Source organism: Lacerta agilis, chromosome 8 (genome assembly GCF_009819535.1).
Source record: "Lacerta agilis isolate rLacAgi1 chromosome 8, rLacAgi1.pri, whole genome shotgun sequence".
In the NCBI taxonomy this organism is placed as follows: Eukaryota; Metazoa; Chordata; class Lepidosauria; order Squamata; family Lacertidae; genus Lacerta; species Lacerta agilis.
Genome location: NC_046319.1, coordinates 70736868 through 70758537, shown reverse-complemented (window position 1 = coordinate 70758537; position 21670 = coordinate 70736868). Strand labels below are relative to the sequence as shown.

The 21670-nt window shown below is 47.0% G+C and overlaps 1 protein-coding gene across 2 annotated transcripts in view; it reads left to right on the top strand.

Moving 5' to 3' along the window:
- IGLON5 (IgLON family member 5) overlaps positions 1 to 21670 on the top strand; it is a 124322-nt gene that overhangs the window by 80921 nt on the left and 21731 nt on the right. For both annotated transcript variants that reach the window (XM_033158200.1, XM_033158201.1), the window contains exon 2: positions 17452 to 17530. In XM_033158200.1, the coding sequence (XP_033014091.1) occupies positions 17452 to 17530 (79 nt within the window). The remainder of the gene's footprint in view (positions 1 to 17451; positions 17531 to 21670) is intronic.

The following is a 21670-nucleotide window of genomic DNA, read 5'->3' as shown; positions in this document are numbered from 1 at the left end:
GTGAGCACTCAGGGCTGATTTCTTTAAGGATGGATAAGTTTGATCGTTTTGCTAGCTCCATGGGACTCTCAAGAGTCTCCTCCCAGCACCCTGAAAATTAGGATGTGCTGGATGCAGAAGGGAGATGGATACGCAGTGCTGAAACCTGAAATGTGGTCTAGGTGAGATGAATGAAATTTGGCAGTAGATTTCTGGATGGAGGAGAGGGGAGGGAACAAGAGGAAGAAGGTTGCAGCAGGCAATGTAGCATGATGATGATGATGGATGATGATGATGATGATGATGATGATGAAGAAGAAGAAGAAGAAGAAGAAGAAACAATGATAATGTACCTAATATTGCACTGGGGAGATGAGCAGAGCTGGAGCTGATGATGGGTTGCAGATCTGCATGTCACACATGGCAGCAAACAGGATAGAGAATGAACTGATGCATCAAGTGAATCTCTCTCCCCTCCCCATGTTTTCTTGCAAAAGCTTCATCCATCGAAACAGGCAGGAGCTGTGGAAGAGTAATGGGAGGGGAAGAAAAGTGACCAGCCATCAGGCATCTTACCTGTCCGTTTTGGGACTTTTGCTTTCAGCTCTGCCTTCTGTTGAATTACCTCCTAAGCTGGTGCTTTTGCACCAGAAAGGTGGGGTGGAAATATTTTAATAAATTAAAAATAATTTGGAAATCCTGTGGTTTAATGACATTTCGATCAGTTGCCCTGATCTGCCATGCTGGTGCCCCATGTTAAAAAGTTAAACTAGTTCCACCACATAGTGGCCAAACCCTCTCCTGTGTGTCTCCACTGACTGAATGGGTGTTTTAAAATAATAGGTTGGTGGTCTTAGGAGGGACAGTCGACTTGGGCTTTCTGCCCCAGCCACCCAAGTATCTTGTGTTATCTCTGCTGTGTAGTCTGGCTTGTAGGCTGCATAGAAATGCTTTTTTTCTGTGTATAAATTTAACCTGCTGCCCCTTTCACAGCTGCATGCTTGCCCATGTACAGAGTGCGGAGGACCAAATCTTCCGGGACCACTTCTGGCCACTTCATTCAGAGCAATGTTCTTCACATAGAGAAGCTCTGCATAGAAAGAGTATTAAATACGCTATAAAGAGTAAAGAAGGCACGATTGCCTATTTGCCTGCAAATATTTCCCTGTTGAGCAGAGGGAAATCCAGCAGAAGCAGCTTTTCCCTGTAAGGAGACGCAGTGATGGAGGGAGATGCAGCAGCTAAATTTTTGCCTGTTTTGCAGCTGGCAAACTCTGGACAGAACATCTGTCTGCCGGGGGGGGCGGGGAATGCCGTGACTTTTTTCCCACATATCCGCCACATGTATCTCCTGCATTGTCTTCCGTGTGTCCTACGGTCTAGGTTTAATCCCATACTTGAAAAAAATAAGTTTCTAGTCCTCGTTGTTGCAGAGAAAAAAGTTGAAGTTGTAATGGACGAACAATGAAAATATGCTAGAAGAAGAAGAAGGGGCAAGGGGCAAGAGCTCGTATTCCTTGTCCTTCCGCTCCCTCTATTGAGTTCCTTCAACCCATCAAGGCTTTTTTCTGTTCTCAAGGGGTTGCTGATGCAACTACTAGGCCATGGTTTTTTCCTCGCTTCAGGTAACCTTTTCATCCCTGACTTGCCAGCTGAGTTCTTCCTGTGCATCTGCTGTGTCTGTTGTGGAGCATTCTGGGAAATGTCTGAGGGCAAATGCTCAGTTTGCCAGATCTACTTGGCAGCCCTGCTAGGAAGGAATCATGAGGAAGTGCCACAGCAAAGTGTCCTGCTTTCCATGCCCCAGGTTCAATCCCCTGGGTGGCGCTGGGAATGTGTCCTGTCTGAAACTCCAGAAAGCTGCTGCCAGTCAGTGTAGATAATACTAAGATAGAGGGACCAATAGTCCGACTGGTATAGGCAGCTTCCCATGTTCCCATTTTCCTCCACGTGCTATGAAAGCACTTCTCAAATCAGGGGTGATAACCTGTGGCCAACAGCTCTGACCATTAGCCAATCTAGCTGGTGCTGATGGGCACTGGAGTCAAACAACATCTGGAGGGCCGCAGTTTCCTCACCCTGAGGCCTGGCCAGCCCTCGCTCAAGCTTCACATGGAAGTATCCACTAATGTAGCTGGCAAGTGTTCTCTCTCTCTCTCTCTGTGAAGTATGCGCACCATTACTGACATTTTCTGCCATTGTCCCCCTGTGAGCTTTGGAGGAAATCGAGGGTTTTCCCAGAAGGCAACTAAGGAAAGAAAAAAACAACAACCTTAGCCCACACTCTCCTTCCCCTCCCTGCGACTTAAAGCAAAGCCTCCCAGGCCTGACTTCTCAGCACCACCACATCACCCTCTTCCCCGCTGCCTCTCAAATTCACCTCACTCCAATTTACATAATTCCCAGGCACCATTAATCATTCTAATTAGCTGGAGCCAGTGAAGTGAATGCTGGAGAGGAGCAGCGTTAAGGGTGTGTGTGAATGGGGTGGGGAGAGGCTTAACAGCTTGGGGGGAGAAAATGGGGGCTCCTCAAACTGCCCTATGCCCTCCCTAAGCCTATTTCTGTATCTGCAGCCGGTTCAAAATGTGTCTGCCCAAGTTCTGACCAAGTCATCTGGAACATGATGTGAGATCTCGGTTGTTCCGGCTGCATTTGGCTATTGGTCTCTTCCTTGGTTTAATGGAAGCTTTTGGTTACTGCTTTCGAAGCCCTAAATCAGGGGTAGCCAATGTGGACACCTCCAGCTTCCATCAGCACCAGCCAGTACTGCCAATTGTCAGGGATGATGGGAGTTGTAGTCCCTCAACATCTCCAGAGTCACAGCTTCCTTACCCGCAACTTAGGGTTCATGCCTGAGCTGTGGAGCAGCAGCTGGAGGTTGGGATAGGGGAGAAGTTTGGTTCATGATTTTATTGGGAACCTGTCCGATTCACACTTACAATATATGAACTGAAGTATCTTCCAAAATTTGCACTCCTCTGAATTTTGGGATCCAATGAAGGACAAAAATTTGGGCGTATCTTCTTGTATTCTGAGCAATTGGCATAACTAAAGGAGTTTGACTAGAGAAGCCTCCATCCAACCTTGTGCTCTCCAGCTGCTTTGGACCTCGTCTCCCATCAGCCCCTGCCAGCATGACCTGTGGTCAGGGATGATGGGAACTGAAGTCCAGTGATGTCTGGAGGACACCACAGTTGCAGGGCTTTTGATGGCTTTTTCCAGGTTGTAACGTGGGAATAATGACAGTTGTTGTGGTCTAGGAGTTCGAATGCTAGGCTAGGACCAGAAAGGCCAGGGATTAAACCTCCGCTGTAGTTGCTACCCTATGCACACTTACTTGGGAGTTAGCCCTATTGAACTACTCAGTGGCATTTCCTTTGAGTAAACATTCATTAGCATCTGTGAGACATGATGTTCAGTGGCTACCCTTGGGCCAGTCACTCATTTTCAATTTAGCCTACCTAACAGGCTTGTTGTGATGCTGAAATCAGGGCTGGGAGACTCTGCACATGGTTCTGAGTGCAGTGAAAGAAGGGTAGGCTAGGCTAAAAAGTAAGGGGATATATTATGGGATAGGGAAAGGGTTGTTCGTCTCCTAGTCCGGTGCCTATAACAGGAGCTAGTTCTGCAGAAAATTGTACAGGCAATAATTTTATCTCAATGCTAGTCCCAAGCAGGGTCATGGGTTCGAGCCCTATGTGGCCAACTGTCATGGATGCTTTAACTGAGATTCCTGCATTGCAGGGGGTTCGACTAGATGACCCTTGGGGTCCTTTCCAACTCTACAATTCTATGCTTCTATGATCCTATACAGTGGTATAGGATCGATTTATGAACTTAATCCGTTCCAGAAGTCCGTTCTTAAACCGAAACCATTCTTAAACTGAGGTGTGCTTTCCCTAATGAGGCCTCCTGCTGCCAGTGCCCTTCCATCGTTCAGCTTCCATTCTTAGACCGAGGTAAAGTTTGCAAACCAAGACACTACTTCCAGTTTTGCGGAGTTCGTAAACTGAATAGTTCGTAAACAGGGCTGTTCTTAAACCGAGGTACCACTGTATATATGATTGGGCTTGGACCAGGCAATGCACCTCCACATTCTAAGAGATACCCAGAATGAAAGGAATGGGGAATGCAGAAGTGTCATGGCTCCAGACCACAACAAGGAATACCTAGCAGTGGAGGCTGGTTTATTAGGGGGAGTGGAGCACTGCTCCACCTACCTTAGCCTGACCTCAGCCAGCCCCCACCTGTCTGTCTTCTGACTTACAACCAGCCCAGGAGCATGACACAGCCTATATGCTTCCTCCTCCTTAGTCTCAGTGATCTTCCTTACAGGAGGATGGGGAAGAAACACTAATTAGTTGGCTCTGCTTCTCATTAGCTCTCACCCGCCGCCTATCATTGGCACTACCTCTGTCTCCTTTTGAGCGCCCCGCCTTCTGCTCAATGGGCACTAGCACCACCCATGCTACTAGCACCTGCCAGTTGCTCCACGACACACCTTCGTCTCTATCCATGGTCCTGAAATCCTCCTTGCCAAGAACCCTGAGATTAGTGCCTCCGCTTAGCTTGGGTCATCACCTGTTTTTGGCAGTGAGCATCCCCAGAAGGGTCACTAGTGTCTCCTTTGAATCAAGAGCCACTTCCCAACCATTGTTTGTTTGTTTTTTGAGGGGAGTCAGGAGTGGGGCTATGCTGTGCTGAACTGGGTCAACGTTTAGTGTGCTAAAGTAATTGTGGCCCTGATGTGTTATTGGCAAGGGAGATGGACTGAGGAGTGCTTTGTCTGGCTTAATAAACCTCTCTCATTTCCAACACCTGTGTAGAGCCTGAATTCGGTACTCACCAGGGCTCTCTCTACACAGTCCTACAGCAGGGTTTCTTTGAATTTATTTCTTGGGAACATACCTTGTCATTCCACTTTAAATATATTATATATACCTCCAGGACATTTTAGGTGGGTTTTTAGTTTAGTTTACAGTAGTTTAGTTTTTTTGTTTTTTTTAAGTATGTCAAATACAGAGTTGAGGTAGGTGATTCTGCTGCTGAAAGGTTTCTTTTCTTTAAAAAGAACAGTCAGAAATAAAAAAGGAACAAAAAAATGCATTTTGTTCTATAATGAATACATTGTGTTATAAGGCGTTCATGATTGTTTTATATTTGTAAGCCATTCCAGGATCCATGCGATTGTGGGTAATCTATGAAGCTTATGAATAAAATAAAATCTTCCAAGGAAAAATGGGGGTACAGCATGGAAGTTGGCCCTCTATGCGGAAAAATGCACCCTTAGCCCACTATGCATAAATATAACACAACGAGAGTTTTTCTGTAGCTAACACCCCCACTGCCCATGATCTAGGGTGAAGAGCCAAGTGCATGTCACTGGCTTGACCAGTGCAGATGTGTTCTGTCAGATAACCGTGTTCAGGATAGACTTTCTTCCCCTTCTGCTCCAAAAGAACTCCCTGGCTTCTCTTAAAGGCTGTAGGCTGCAGATGAGACTCCGTGGTGACCAGTGAGTACTAGTGATGGTGCTGCAGTCTGCAATTGCCTGGTTCAGTATATGAACTTCTTCCATTCACGATGCTCATGCACATTCTAGACTGAGGAGGTGTACACACGACTCCAGTGGTTCCCAGATGGTGGCCCACAGAACACAGGGGCTCTGCATAACCCACCCAGGGAGTCTGTGGCACCATTCACATAACAAAAACTACCATAGATACATCAACATTTTCCAAAAGTAAGGGGCCCATGGCTTGGCTTTTGAAAAACAGGGGGTCTGCAGTACTTCTCTAATTGGAAACCACTGCATTAAAGCACTGAAATACATTCAGAGAACATACCCTGCCTCAAGAAATTCTGGGCACTATAGTTTGCTATGAGTTGCTGGGAATTCTCTCTCTCTCTCTCTCTCTCTCTCTCTGTGTGTGTGTGTGTGTGTGTGTGTGCAAACTACCTCAACCCAGAATTCTCGGGGGGGGGGGGATGGGCTTTGAAATACTGAAAAAAGCAATTAATTACACAATATTTGCAGACTAAAAGAAAATAGTGGTAGCAAATGGCACTTGTATTCACTTGCATGATTTCCTGATGTTGCAGGAATTTCCACTCCTGGCTGCATTCCTGAAGGTATTCTTCAACATCTCTAGATGTGACCTGCGTCAGAACTTCCTAAATCTACTTTTAGTATCTGGATGTATCTTGTCAGTGCACCCCCGGGTTAGACATCACCACATTCCCAAGCACTGTTTTTCCAGCTCAGTAACCAACCTCTGCTCATCCATAAGGAGAGCCCCAACCTTGCATTTCCCCCTCCTTGGTTAATTTCCTCCATGTCCCATTGGCACACATGGCTGCCTGTCAATATAATCATTTCTACCTGATGGAGTCAGGAAGGTCAGACCTGGGGAGAAGGGACTCGTGCCTCTCAGTGCCAGGCTCTTTTCCGCCAGTCCTTGGCAGGAGCCTCTCCTTATCTCACCCCTGTCAGCCTCCATATTGAGCAAATGCACTTTGTTTGGAGACCACTGGATCCCAAATACAGCATGGCAGATTTTGACATCCCATTACATGTTATGTCCTCCCTTTCAGATATGGCGCTTACCAAGGCAGAGGTGTACACTCTTCAGTTTCAAATGAATGCCAATTCTGACTTGTGACAAACTTAGTCAGAGTAATCTGTAACAATTAATGGACCTAAGTTAGTCATGCACACCCATTTCGATGGGCATTGGTTCTTCATGGTTTGCTTCAAATGGAGGAGGACTGCCATTAGATAAAAAGGCAACCAGGACCGGTCCTCCCATGAGGCAAGGTGAGATGGCCACCTCAGGTGGCTGGATCTACAGGGGCAGTCGATGCAGCCTCCAAGGTTCATCTCCAGCTGCCGCAGTAGCAGCAACAGCTGAAATGCACTCCTTGGAGGCTGAATCTGCCACCTCCTCAGCAAACCCACCATGCCATCTCTGCCCCAGAGCTCCAACCCTTCTATTTTTCAGCTGTCCAAAGAGTTTGATGCTACTGTGGAAAATCGCCAAACCAGTCTGGTCAGAATGTTGACTGTTGTCGGTGGAAGGAGATGAGCTACCAATTAGTTTCCGGGCCCAATTCCAAGTGCTGGTTTTGACCTATAACACCTTAAATGGCTCAGGACCGCAATACCTCAAGGGCCACCTCTTTCCATATGAACCTAACTGGATCATCTTCTGAGGTCCTTCTTTGTGTGCCTCCTCCTCGAGAGGTCCGGAGGGTGGCAACATGAGAACGGGCCTTCTCTGCAATGGCTCCCTGTCTGTGGAATGCTCTCCCCAGGGAAGTTCGCCTGGTGCCTTCATTATACACCTTTAGGCGCCAGGCAAAAAGTTACTTTTCAACCAAGCCTTTGGTTGATCTGATTTACATCCTAAGCTCTTTTAAAATGTGGGTTTTTTGGGGGGGGCTATTGAGTTGTTTTTATTTTTATTATGTATTTTGTGGTTTTATATCTTGATTTTATTCTGTGAACTGCCCTGAGACCCCCGGGTATAAGGCGGTATATAAATTCAATAAATAATAATAATAATATTTTTATTTTTAAAAAAGCAGTAGACAGAATGCAATGGACCATTGCTGGCCAGCTGGACTCTTGAATAGGAGCAATCTATGCTGCAGACCTGTTGCAAGCTCCACTTGCAAATAACAATAAACAGACCATGAGCAGGGAAGTCGTAGTCACTGCTGGTTAGACCTCATACAGCGTATTTGGCATGGCAACGTGGTCACATACTTGTCTCTATGCTGGGCGTGGTGTCTGTGTTTTGCTTATTCCCTCTTTCTTTCAGCCCATGGCAGCTAAATTAACCCCGTGCCCTGTTTTGGAATACAAGCATTTGACCCCCCCCCCCATGCTCAGAAATGGCCCCAATAACACTGCCGCCTTGCCCTGCCACTTCCCAAAGCTGGCCCTTCAGGGACCAGGCTGGAACCATCCCTCATCCAAACCAGCTCCTTGAATCGTGCTTGAAAGTCAGTCAGTGCAGACAGGGGAGTCCTTAGGCACCACCTCACATTGCAATAAAAACACTGCTTAACTCATTTTGTCGCTCCTTAATCTCTGGGACCAACACGGCAACAGCTGTCTATATCCCATTACTATGAAAGATACCGGAACTTCGCACCTGAAAATGGGGCATTTGCAACATGAAGATGAAGGGAAGCAAAATTAACTGTGATGCCTGCTTCTTGGGTGAGGGCAAGGAACAGAATATCATTCCCCGAGGATTTTTTTTCCATCCATATTAACCTTCTGCTCTGCTTTAATATGTAACGTCACCCTCTATATACCAGGGAACGAGTGACTTTTCCAGTATTGTCTGATGGAGAGAGTGTGTGTGTTCTGTTTAAGAGGAAAGCTTGCATGTTTTTTCCACCAATGGAAACCAGATATCAGAGAGTCAGTGCAGTGTAGCTGTTAATAGTTCTTGTACAAGGACCTGGGAGACAAGGTTTTGAATCCCCACTTGGCCATGAAGCCCACTGAGTGGCCTTGGTCCAGTCATGGTCCCTCAGGTTAGCCTACTTTACAGGGTTGTTGTGAAGATAGAATGAGGAGTCAGAGGTGCCACATTGAGCTCCTTGGAGGGAAGGAGGGGTGTAAGAATAATAAACAGGAAATAAAATCCAGAGGCATATAATTAACTACTTGGCTTTTAAATCCTATTCTACATCCCCTCCAAAACAAAAAAACACAACAACAACACCTTACTAAAGGTGGGATAAAATATGAAACAGAGGCAGCAAGGAGTTGGAGGAGTCTTTAAACCTTAAGCTTAGAATTATAGAATTGTAGAGTTGGAAGGGACCCTGAGAGCCATCTAGTCCAACCCCCTGCAATGCAGGCGTCTCAGCGAAAGCATCCATGACAGATGGACACCCAGCCTCTGCTTTAAAAAACCTCCAAGGAAGGAGAGTATAAGTACAACAGTTGTTGTTGTTGTTTTATTTCACATCATCTATTTTAACCTCTGCACCAGACACTCCCGTAGAGCTCCAGTCAGAGTAATTGATTGTTATTATTACTTTATACGGTGCCTCCCTACACTTGGTGGCATCTGGGGGTGCTTTTTATTAAAAATGGGAATCGGGAGTATTAGAACAATGAACCTCTGTTGTGATCTAGCAAGGCTGTTTTTTGTCTTTTAATTGGAGCAGTCCAATCTTTATTGAAGGGGGGGCGACACCACAAAACATAGGATGCTACCTTATACTGAGTTACAGTAGACCCTTGGTCCACATAGCTCAGTATTGTCTACAGGAGGGGTCACCAATGGGTGCCTGCAGGAGCAGATGTGCCCCCTCTGCTCCTGCACTCTCCCCTCTCCCCACTGTTGAATCAAGCTTGAAAGATGCATCCTGTCGTAGCCAACAGCCACTGCTCCGCCTCTGAGTTACAACCCTTCCTGAAATGTTAGCAAACCTTTGCCTGGTGGAGTTCGCAATGCCGCCTTTTCTTCCTGAGCTACCAAGTTTTATAAAAAAACATGAATGGCAGGGAGACAGGGCCAGATTTAGGTTTGATGAGGCCCTAAGCTACTGAAGGTAATGGGGCCCTTTATATGTCCAGCTGTCCTTTGTCAACAACAAATAGTTGCTGACTTTTTTTGTGTTGAATATAGGCTGTATGGTAATTTATGGACCTAATACGTATCTAAAGCCGTTTGCACATAACAGTCCATGTAGAATGTAGGCACCCTATATATAGAAATGAGCAAACTGGTGGTATTTTAGGGAGCAGGCTAGCAGGCCGGGCCCATTACTTACATCATAGGAGCCTATACAACACAAACCCCTGTTGCTGAATGTAGATTTTATTTTATTTATTTTTTATTTTGGAAATGTACATCCAGTTTCTTTTTTCCTTTTAAAAAAAAAAATGGGGACCACAAGAGAGTAGAGCCCTAAGCTTTAGCTTGTTTAGCTTATACATAAATCCAGCACTGCATGGAGACAATCTGGAGAGTTTCCTCCTCTCCCTCTCTCATGTTAGAATTTGCCATAGCCTAATAAAATGAAAACAAAATCGAAAATTCTTTCTAGTAGCACCTTAGAGACCAACTGAGTTTGTTCCTGGTATGAGCTTTCGTGTGCATGCACACTTCTTCTGCAATTAATCACCAAACTTAAAACCATGGAGAAACCTGGTTTGAACAAAGACATTGGATTCTTATCTCATTATACATAACAAAGCCATCTTTAGCCATCTCACCCCTTGCCTTTCCCTGCAAGACTAATTGCAGCCGTTTAGAGTCGTCAACAGGTTTTCCACACTTATCAGCCTATCACCCATTCCCACCACCCTTCTGAGTAATACCCCTCCCCACTCCCCCACTATATTGAAGGATCTGGTGACTTCTGTTTCAGTGTATCTGAAGAAGTGTGCATGCACACGAAAGCTCATACCAGGAACAAACTCAGTTGGTCTCTAAGGTGCTACTAGAAAGAATTTTCGATTTTGTTTTGACTATGGCAGACCAACACGGCTACCCACCTGTAACTAATAAAATGAATGTGGGACATGGGTGGCGCTGTGGTCTAAACCACAGAGCCTAGGGCTTGCCGATAAGAAGGTCGGCGGTTCGAATCCCCGCGACAGGATGCGCTCCCGTTGCTCAGTCCCTGCTCCTGCCCACCTAGCAGTTCGAAAGCACACCAGTGCAAGTAGATAAATAGGTACTGCTCCGGCGGGAAGGTAAACGGTATTTCCATGCGCTGCTTTGGTTCACCAGAAGTAGCTTAGTCATGCTGGCCACATGACCTGGAAGCTGTACGCCGGCTCCCTTGGCCAGTAAAGCGAGATGAGCGCCACAACCCCAGAGTCGTCCGCGACTGGACCTAATGGTCAGGGGTCCCTTTACCTTTAATGAAATGAATAGGATTAGGCCAGGCAAAAGGAAGAACTTCTTCTGACCATGCTTCATTTCCCCTGTAGATGGGTGATGCTGAGGGGTGGAGATGCCTCTGTGAATTAGCCCAAGGTAAGGCAATGTGGTGACCACCATAGGTGTTCTTGGATGTCAGCTCCCCATGATCCCCAGGCAGCATGGGGAGGATGAGAGTTGCACTCCACGACATCTGCAAGGTCCCAAGTTGACTACCTCTCCATTTCAGTGTATCTGAAGAAGTGTGCATGCACACGAAAGCTCATACCAAGAACAAACTCAGTTGGTCTCTAAGGTGCTACTGGAAAGAATTTTCTATTTTGTTTCAACTATGGCAGACCAACACGGCTACCCACCTGTAACTACCTCTCCATTTGTGTTTGATGTTGAAAGAAAAGACGCTGCTCATGCTGAGGGGATTCCTTTCTCCAGCCTGCCTGATGGCACCAGGTAGCGGTGTCAGTGAGTGTGTGTGCATGGATTTCTGGTGAGGCATGATGTGTCCTAGGCGCTTCCAGGCCCTGACAATGGTGCTAAGCGCATGCATTAAGCAGACGCCCTGGTCCAGGAGGGACTGCTGGCTTAGCAGCATCTGCTGTGACCCTCAAGCTGTCTGAGTGCCATGGTGCCAGTTGCTGGATATTGACAGTCGCCACTCGTAGCCAGAGCGAGAACATGAAGTAAACACGATGTCACATCCAAGTGAGAGCCACCAATTAGATACCTGCCCACTGCAATCTGTCATAGAGGAGAGCTATCTGGGATGGAGAGAGATGGGGAGCTGGGCCAAAGTGAAACCTGGAGCACACAGCCTCTGCCCTCTGAGGAATGTTGATAGGGATTGGGTGGGGCAAAAGCTGGCACAAGCTGTGTCCGGATGGAGAGGGGCTTGGTGGTGGCGGGGAGGAAAAGAGAGAAAGGACAGCCGGAGGCTTGCAAGGCATTGCTGAGGAGAGCTAGTGTGGCTTGTGCAGGCTGTGATTGATCTCTGTCCATGTCTCTTTCTTCCCTCGTCACCTTCTCCCTGGTTCTGCATGCAAAGCAACCGTCTGCCTCTCCGACTCGTGTCCGGCTCCATTCGTCAGCCAGACAGAATCTTAATCAACCACTTCACCGGAGGGGCCCAGGCAGGCTTCTGCGCTCTCTCTCTCTCTCTCTCTCTCACACACACACACACACACACACAGACACACACAATGCATTGCTGATCTGTGGACAGATTTAAGAATCGGCAAGGTCAGGCAGGCTGCCTTACCTGGTCTGAGTTCCACAGGCACGCAAACACACGAGCAAAATTAGATCACACCCTCCTAATCTGGATTAAGAAACTGGAAATATATCTATATGGATATCTTTATAGATATCTTTATATCTCCCTGTGTGTGTTCCACCACTCATTCCATAGGGTTGTCTGCAACTAAGTTCTACTCATTTCAGACCTGTATCCCAATTTGTAGAATGTATCTTCTTTGCTTTTTTTAGCCTATGGCTGGTTTCCCCTATTTTTGATCATCGTAAATAGTTGCTTTTATATTGTTTCTACTGATAATTCCATTGCTTTATTCTTTTTGTGAACTTCTCCAAGGGTGGTGGTTGCTTTTCCAGTCAAGCGGTGTGTAAATTTTGGGAAACAAACCAACAATTTTAAATTAATAGCCCTATGTTCATCTTGTCCATCAAGGTCAATGGATGTGACTCTGAGTACAACTAACAGTGGATTGTTGTTGTTCAGTCGTTCAGTCGTGTCCGACTCTTTGTGACCCCATGGACCAGAGCACGCCAGGCACACCTATCCTTCACTGCCTCCTGCAGTTTGGCCAAACTCATGCTAGTCGCTTCGAGAACATACAACCCCTTTAATTTACAATCGCTGGAATGGATTTTTAGGACTTTACCAACTACCGGTATATTCTGTGTTTGGCTTGTGACTAACAAATTTGGTAGCAGGGGGATTTTTGCAGGGAATGACACTGTGCCTAAATGGAGCCCCCCCCCGCCCTGGCTTTCCTGACTCTTTGGGGGAAAATAAAGCACCGAACTTGTGGGTGCTATTGCACTGAAAGGCAAACCCTACCCTCCACCCCAAATCTGAGTTGTCTGACCTACCCAGGGTTCTCACCATGTGGGGGGGGGGTAATATGCAACTCCTCTGTGTACTGAGCTCTAAAAAATACACTGCATGTTGGGAGCATGCAAACCCAGCCTGAGTCTTTGCTATATGCCGATTCTCTCTTTACTACACTGGTCCATCACAAGAGTGAGTGTTTTTGCTGGTATTTGCTGAACAGCTGCTAGCCCTTGATATTTGAAGCCTGTGGACAAAAAGATAGCTATGACAGTTTGTAACAGGTAGCCCATGACTGATGGCAAATTAGGAGCAGAGAGAGATTCGGATTTTTTTGCAGGCCAATATAGGGTGAGGAGAATTTGCTTGAAAATCTCTCTCTCTCTCTCTTTCTCTTTCTCTCTCTCTCTCTCTCTCTCTCTCTCTCTCTCTTTGTCTCTCTCTCTCTCTCTCACACACACACACACACACACACATGAACGCACACTTTTTAATAGCTCTAGTGAAGAGGCACCATTAACCAGGAATAGGACAAAAAGGGTGCAATCTCACGCATAGGGGCAGAGGATAGGGGGCTGACTCTGTCCAAAACCCTCCACCTCTTTCCCTGGCTCCAATCTTTGCAGCAGATGCCCCCAAATGCTGGTGACACCATTGAGTGACCTGCACTGTGCTAGGCAGTGGAAGGAAATCACTTGGAAGACATAAATAAATAAATCCATAATAAAAATGATGCTGGTCAGTTCCCCTGCTGTGTAGCTGCTGACTAAGCTTTGACCCGTGGATCTCTCCCAGATGCTGATGCCTGTCAATCACAACCTGGACCCCAATTATGATGGAATACTAGCAGGGTGGGCGTAGTGACTGGGTATCTCAGACAGGAGCAATGCCTTAGTGCTCTAAGGCCAGGGCTGAGCTTCAGGCCTTGTTTTCAGTGCCCGGAGCTTAGGATGTGCAAAATGTCACAGGGCTGGTTGATTTCGAGTTTCCCATGGAAGGGGAGCAGCTGCAACTTCTATAGGGAACCTGAAGCCAGCAGAGGGCTTCCCACTCTAGCTACAGCACAGGAATGTTATAAAATTGTCATTGTCTTGGGAAGTCAAGAAAAGAGAAGCCTTCCGAAAGGGAAGGGTCCATAGCTTTGTAGCAGAGCAGGCAAGTGGGAGCCGCAACAAAATGTTGCAGCATGGAGTGCTCCTTTCTGGGTTCTCCCCAGTTTGCTAGCCCCGCCTTCTTTCGAGGCCTTCCGAATCAGAGGATGTGGCTTTCTGAGCCTTAACATACACCTCCCCCTCTATCTGGATGCTTCTAGCTGACCTGATTATTGAACATGCATCCTGCTCATTTTATCCAGGGAGATTAAACAATGTTAGCTATTCAATGTGCATTCGGCCTGATTTGTTTGCAGGGGTGCAACATTCCCAGTCGCATTCCCAGTGAATTTTCCCATCCCTTTCCCTGTTGCATAAAATGCCTCATCTTCTGGAGAAGCAGTTATGCTGTGCAAGAGCTCCCAACTAGCCTATAACCGTGCAACCTGAATTTGCTGATATGTGGTTGAACCCCATCCCAAAATAGTGGCAGCCTGTAAGCTCACTCCCTCTGTTTTTAGTCTTTCTGTGGGTTTTCACCTTAATTATTCATCCCTTTGAGCAGCAGTGCAGGGAGATAATTTTAGACTCTGGGCCATAGTTCCTGGGCTACTTTAGACTGGGATGTGTATTGACTTCAGTTACTTCGGCGTGTGAGGAGCTAAGCCTTGCTCTGTGTGTTGTTGTTTTTTTAGTGTGCGTTTGTGTGTTCTCCTGCTCATTCTGTTGACTTCTGCCCCAAATTCTTGCCCTGATGACAGCACCGCCTCCTGATGGCAGCAGTCATCATATCAAGTGATGAATTGCCGTGGGCGAGCCAGCCCTTGGAAATGACAAATGGTGCAGTTTATCTCTACTACTGCTGCCCAACCTTTGCATGTTTTGAAATCCTGGGCTTGCTTTTAAATCGCAAGCTCATGATGACAAACAATCTGAGTCTGGGCATCCCTAGGGACCATTGTGCTTCAACAACAACACCTCCAGCCCCTCTCAAATAGAGTCAAGCCAGGCATCTGACTCATGACATTCAGGATCTACAGATTTGTCTCTTGGACCCTTTCTCCAGCTATTGTCAGCCCAACCTCTAAGCCTCTTGACCTTAGATCACTGGGAGAGAGAGAGAGAGAGTCGGTGGATTTTTGACAGGGAAAGAAAATTGAGGCACATTTGATGAGGCATCCCCGTTGATGAGCCCTCGGGCAATCTAGGCTTTGTATGCACATGCACCTTCCACCCCAATTCAGAAGAGAAGGGAGGCTTGTACCGTGAGTCAGATTGTTTCACAAATGTTCTCTTAACAGCCCCGATAGGAGCTGGCATGCCAATGCCCTTTTTGGTGTGCCATATAGTCAGACAATGGTTGCCTCGCAGACTGGAAACCAGGGTGCCCGGGTTCTGTTTCCAGCACAGGTGGAATCTCACAAGTTAGAGCCAGGTGAAGGTGGCTAGGAAATCCAGCAGCCACCCTATCTAAATGGAACCTCAATGTTCAGAGGCAGAGTATGCAATTCAAAGACAAGTTGCTGGGAACTGCAGGCGGGCAGAGCGCAGCTGTGCTCTGTTTTCTCTGTTCCTGTTGTTTTAGAGAAGCACAACGTTTGGTGAAAGGTGAATCTTATGAGTCAAGACCAGATGGACTTCTTCTTCTGGCACTTGTCTTCATATTTGTGTGTTTGGGGCCGGAGCAGGGGAAGGAGTCGTCAAGGTTGTTGTCGCTTTAAGCAGAAGCATCATTGACAGTGCGGATAAGCGATGCAATGCTGGCAGGTAAAGAAGAAATCACACCGTGCACTTCAACACACTTAAGTGCTGTTCAGTCAATGATACCTCAAAGAGAACTACAGCAATGCTAATGAGTCATTAATACCCCAAGGAGATGTAAATGAATGGGAAAGGAGATTTACAGTTAGTTTACACAAAAAGCAGATCATGTGGCAATGCTATTCCTAGACTGTGCCACTTCAAACTGCAGGTGAGGGGCTTGCATTATGTGTGTGTGTGTGTGTGTGTGTGTGTGTGTGTGTGTGTGTGCCCACCCGCCCGCAATACAACAATTGTAGTGCTGAGGGGGGGGGGAAGAGAGCCGAGAAAGGTTCCTTTAACTAAAATAGGTCTCTTGACCTGCCTGTGGGTGCTATACTGTAGGCAATGGTTTGGGAGAATCAGGAGGCTGGCATGCACTGTTCCTTGTCAGTGCTGACTCCAGGGTTGCGTCTGAGAGATTGCCATGCGAATATCCCTAGAAAGTAAACAAGGTGCAGTGTTGCTTTCTACTATTGTACCCCAAAATAGAGTGGCTAGCTCAGAGGGCAGATAGGGGAAACATTCAATTGCTTTCACATTTAAAGGTGAACTTGTCTAATTGTCACTTTCTGAAGCTGAAACAAAGCCATCTTTCAAAATTTGCACAGCACTCTGAATTTTGCAGTGCAGTTGCCCAGACAAGCAATGTGTACATAAATGCATGGACTAGAAACACGGGTGGCACTGTGGTTTAAACCACTGAACCTAGGGCTTGCCGATCAGAAGGTCGGCGGTTCAAATCCCCGTGATGGGCTGAGGTCCCCTTGCTCGGTCCCTGCTCCTGCCCACCTAGCAGTTCGAAAGCACATCAAAGTGCAAGTAGATAAATAGGTACCACTCTGGCGGGAAGGTAAATTGCATTTCCATGCACTGCTCTGGTTCACTAGAAGTGGCTTAGTCATGCTGGCCACATGACCTGGAAACTTTCTGCAGACAAACGCCGGCTCCCTTGGCTATAGAGCGAGATGAGCGCCGCAACCCAAGAGTCGTCCGCGACTGGACCTAACAGTCAGGGGTACCTTTACCTTTACCTAGGGTATTGTATGTTTAGTGTGGTGAAAATAAATACAAAAACACATTCTATTGTGGGAAATCACTTCACAAAAATGTGTGTGTTAGTAGAAATGTATACTAAAATGCTGGTGAATTTTCATGGGAACTTAAAAAACAACAACCACAAACTGATGTGGAAATTGTGGAGAGCTAAATTTAAGATCTGAAAAAACAAGAAACCGAGAGAATTGGAAACTGATGTTGTCAACCATTCCTAGTTCAGAGCAGCTCAATATACTGACAGCCAAGTGGTAAATTATTTTGTGAACATCATCCTCTGTTGATGCAGGGCTGCAGCACTTCTAGGTTATACAGAACTCTTCTTCAGGCAGAATCTGTACAGGATGATAAGAAGAATGGGAAAGCTCAGAAAACTTGCCTGTTTCTGCATCGAAAAGAGGTTTCCGCCTTATAACAACTTTAAAAACTCTACTCCTAAAAGAGGTCTTGCTTGTTTTGCCATCTCTGGATCACTCTGCATGGCAATTCCTCGGCCACACTCTAACAGCAACTTCTCTCTGTGTCTTTCACTGTGCAGGACTGCTGGTTCGGGGTGCTGATTTTAACCAGCCAGCTGACAATTACACAGTTTGTCAAGGGGACAATGCAACACTAAGGTGAGTTTCTCCCTCTGACCGAGGAGTGTGTGTGTGTGTGTGTGTGTTTGTGTGTGTGTGTGTTTATGGGTGGCTGAGAGAGTGTGTCCTTGCTGGAAGATATGATGGGCCCTCCCCATTAATTTATTACCATGGACTAGAAAAAAAGCCTTCACCAACCTAGTGGTCTTTGGAGGTTTTGGACTCCAACTCCCATCCAACCTAGCCAGTAGAGTCCTGCTAGCTAATGCTCATGGGATTTATAGTCCCAAAACTCTTCAGGGTAACACATTGAGGAAGGCTGCTGTAGTTTCTGAAGCTGTATGAACTCGTATCTTCCTCCTGTTCTAAACTTACTAGAACTTCCATGTCAGCCCCCACTCAACCCCACACCTCTGTGTTGGGGAATAGGGAGCCTGTGGCTTTCCAGATGATGTTGTGCTACAGCTCCCATCCTTTTTGAACACTGGTCGCGCTAGCTGGGGCTGATAGGAACATAGGGAGTCAGACCCGTTGGTCCATCTACACTGCAGTGCCCATTGCTGCTGGTAGGGCAGAAGGCAAGGAGGCCAACAGCAGCTGGCGCCAGAGCAAATGGCAGGCAGAGCCAACTAATTCCACTTTTGTCCCCATTCTCCTCCCTGCTGGAGGAGACACCTAGCGGACCACCGTACACAGGTCTTGTGCTGGGTCTGCTGGGCCCAGGGACCACCAACCATCACAGACCTCCCATGTAAGGGAAGAGTGGCTCCTTCCAAGCAAAGCAAATTAGAAGCACACTCTTTGGTGATGTAGCAGAGAGCGGGACCTTTCCCTGACCCTGTTCTCCCATTCCCCCTTCTGCTGATGTCTGAACCCAGAGCAGGTTTCGTCCCGCAGTTCAATCATTTAGCTCTCCCTGCCTATTAAAGTTGCACCGCAACATCTTGACAGTATTTAAATAAAATATGCCCTCCCCCCCACCTCTCGGCACAACGCACAATTACCTTCTCATAACGCGTTAATAGCAGCCGGCGGTGACTTTCGGGATGGCTAATAACTCTGTCAAATGCGGCATAAATTCACCAGGCCTTGGTGCGAATACTTCTGCATTGTTTTGAAGCAAGAGGACATAGGGAAACTGCCTTATACTGGGTCAGTGCGAGAGACTGCCAAAAGCAGTGTTGCCTGTAACTGGCTGGCAGCAGCTCTCCAGAGTTCTCCCAGCCCTAACATTGGGGGCTGAACTTGGGACCTGCACACAGAGCAGGTGCTCTGCCACTGGGCAACAAACCCTTCCCAGTAGGCCCCCACAGGAGAGCCTTCCTGAGGGAATTCCATTACCCCCACATCGAGATCATACCCCTCAACTGTCCTGTTTAAATCAGAACATCCCGTTTTTGGGGGGGGCATGCTCTCGCGGGGCAGCACGGCACTCAAAAATGTGCAGGAGAGCACGCCTTGCATCTTTCAACCATATCACTAGTGCAGAATTATGTGAAATTCTGTGTTCCAAAATTAAGTGCAGTTATACAAAAAAAACATGTGCAAGGGGCTTGGTGCCAGGGTTACCGTGTTGTTTTAACTGCCCTTGCTTTTACAGCAACCTCACATGCAGAAAGGAAGCCAGAGAAGCTTCTCCCACCCCACATTGCAAAGAGATGCATTGAGATCCCCTTTCTCCCTCTCTGAGCAAAGACTGAAAGCATGTCTGGGTTTTAAAACTGCATTCTCCTCTCTGCACATGCTTAGGGGAGGAGAGGTGGTTAGTTGCGTAAGTGAGATGCTGTGGGCTGCAGCCAGATTGACTAGAACTCATGCTGTCCTAGAGCACAAGAGCTGTAGTAGAGGAGGGAAGATACTCTGCACATGCTCAGGAACAGCCATTAGAGCATTTCACAGGTTGTTTGGAACACATGCTCACCTGGCTTTCAACAAGAGAGCAACTGCAGCTCTCAGCAACCGCTGGCTGCCAAAGATCATCCTCTTTTCATGGGGGAAGCAGCCACCAAGCCAAGGTTTTGCGTGGCTGCATTATAGTGTTCCGTCTGGCCCTATGATGACTTCTTGTTCCCAGCACAAAGGACCTCTGCTTATTTCTTGCTTGTTGCTCTTTCTCTTCTTTGGTGTTCCATGCACTAATGGGTCTCAGTGGAGCAGACTCGGTGCCAGTTCCAGATGTGGCCGTTATTTCTTGTGCTCTCTGGATGGTTTTTGTATTATGATCTGATCAATCAGCTCTCGAAACATAGGGAGCTGCCTTATCTTGCATCAGACCACTGGCCCCATCTAGCACAGCATTGCCCAGCACGGACTAGCAGCAGCTCTGCAAGGTATCAGGCACGGTTCTCTCCCAGCCCTACCTGGAGATGCCAGGGATTAAACCTGAAACCTTCTGCTTGCAACACACATACTCTACTACTGAGCTACAGCCCTTCCCAAGAACTTTAGCACCTCATGTTTCGGGCTCAACATTGGGGTTTGGGCTGGGTTTTCATCAGTATGTGGATGGTACCCAGCTCTACCTCTCTTTCAAATCGGAACCAGTGAAGGCAGTGAAGGTCCTGTGTGAGTGTCTGAAGGCAGTTGGAGGATGGATGGCGGCTAACAGATTAAGGTTGAATCCTGACAAGACAGAAGTACTGTTTTGGGGGGACAGGGGGCAAGCGGGTGTGGGGGAATCCCTGGTCCTGAATGGGGTAACTGTGCCCCTGAAGGACCAGGTGCGCAGCCTGGGAGTCATTTTGGACCCACAGCTGTCCATGGAAGCGCAGGTCAATTCTGTATCCATCTGGTAGGCAGGCTGAGACCCTACCTGCCCATGGACTGTCTTGCCAGAGTGGTGCATGTTCTGGTTATCTCCCGCTTGGACTACTCCAATGCGCTCTACCTTTGAAGGTGACCCAGAAACTACAACTAATCAAGAATGTGGCAGCTAGACTGGTGACTGGGAGTGGCTGCTGAGACCACATAACACCAGTCTTGAAAGACCTACATTGGCTCCCAATACGTTTCTGAGCACAGTTAAAAGTGTTGGTGCTGACCTTTAAAGCTCTAAACGGCTTGGTCCAGTATCCCTGAAGGAGCGTCTCCACCCCCATCATTCTGCCCAGACACTGAGATCCAGCTCCTAGGACCTTCTGGCGGTTCCCTCACTGTGAGAAACGAGGTTACAGGGATCCAGGCAGAGGGCCTTTTTGGCAGTGGTGTCCACCCTGTGAAATGCACTGTCATCAGATGTCAAGGAAATAACTACCTGACTTTTAGAAGACATCTGAAGGCAGCCCTGTTTAGCAAAGTTTTTAATGTTTGATGTTTTATCGTTTATCTGTTGGGAGCCACCCGGAGTGGCTGGGGAAACCCAGCCAGATGGGACGGGTATAAAGAATAAAACTATTATTATTATTATTATTATTATTATTATTATTATTATTATTATTATTATTATTATTATGTCACAATGCCATACCCATGGGCACAATAGGGTCTCACTGGTATGGATAGGCTTACACTTCTCATTGCCACTTCTTCTTGCTGGCATCTCATCACCGACCGCTGGCTCAGGCAAGATATTCACAATTTACAACCCTAGAGTGGCTAATGTGGTCCTCTAAGCATAGTTGGGACTCCAGCTCCCCCCAGACCCAGCACCAGGGTGTCTCATCCATCAAAAGCCATTCTGCTGAATCCCCCCCACCCCCAACCTGGAAATGCCCAGACTGGACATGGCAGGAGCAGTTCCATGCCTTTAAAAATATTTAGACGAGGAGCAAGGGTTCCATTTTAAAATCACAAGAGAGACGTACACTAGGAGAGCAGAACGCTCCCCTCCTTTATGCTTATTTCCCCAAAATTGAGCTCAATCAGAGCTGAGCACTAATATACCTTAAGGCAATTGACCTTGACAGGAAGAAAAGGGGAACATGATAGAAGTGTATGAAATTATGCCTGGTGTGAAATAGGGATGGATGTGACTGTTAATTTTGGTTTCTCGTTTTTCCCATGTTGGGATCAGTTTGTCACATTTCTGCAGCCATTTGTGAGTTGTTGGTTTAACAAAGGAAGCCTCATGAAAAATTGTCAATGTTTTAGTGCAAATTTCTACTAATATACACATGTTTGTATGAAGTTTTGATGAATGATCGCATTTTGCAAGAAACTTCCCCTTATATAACAGGTGTG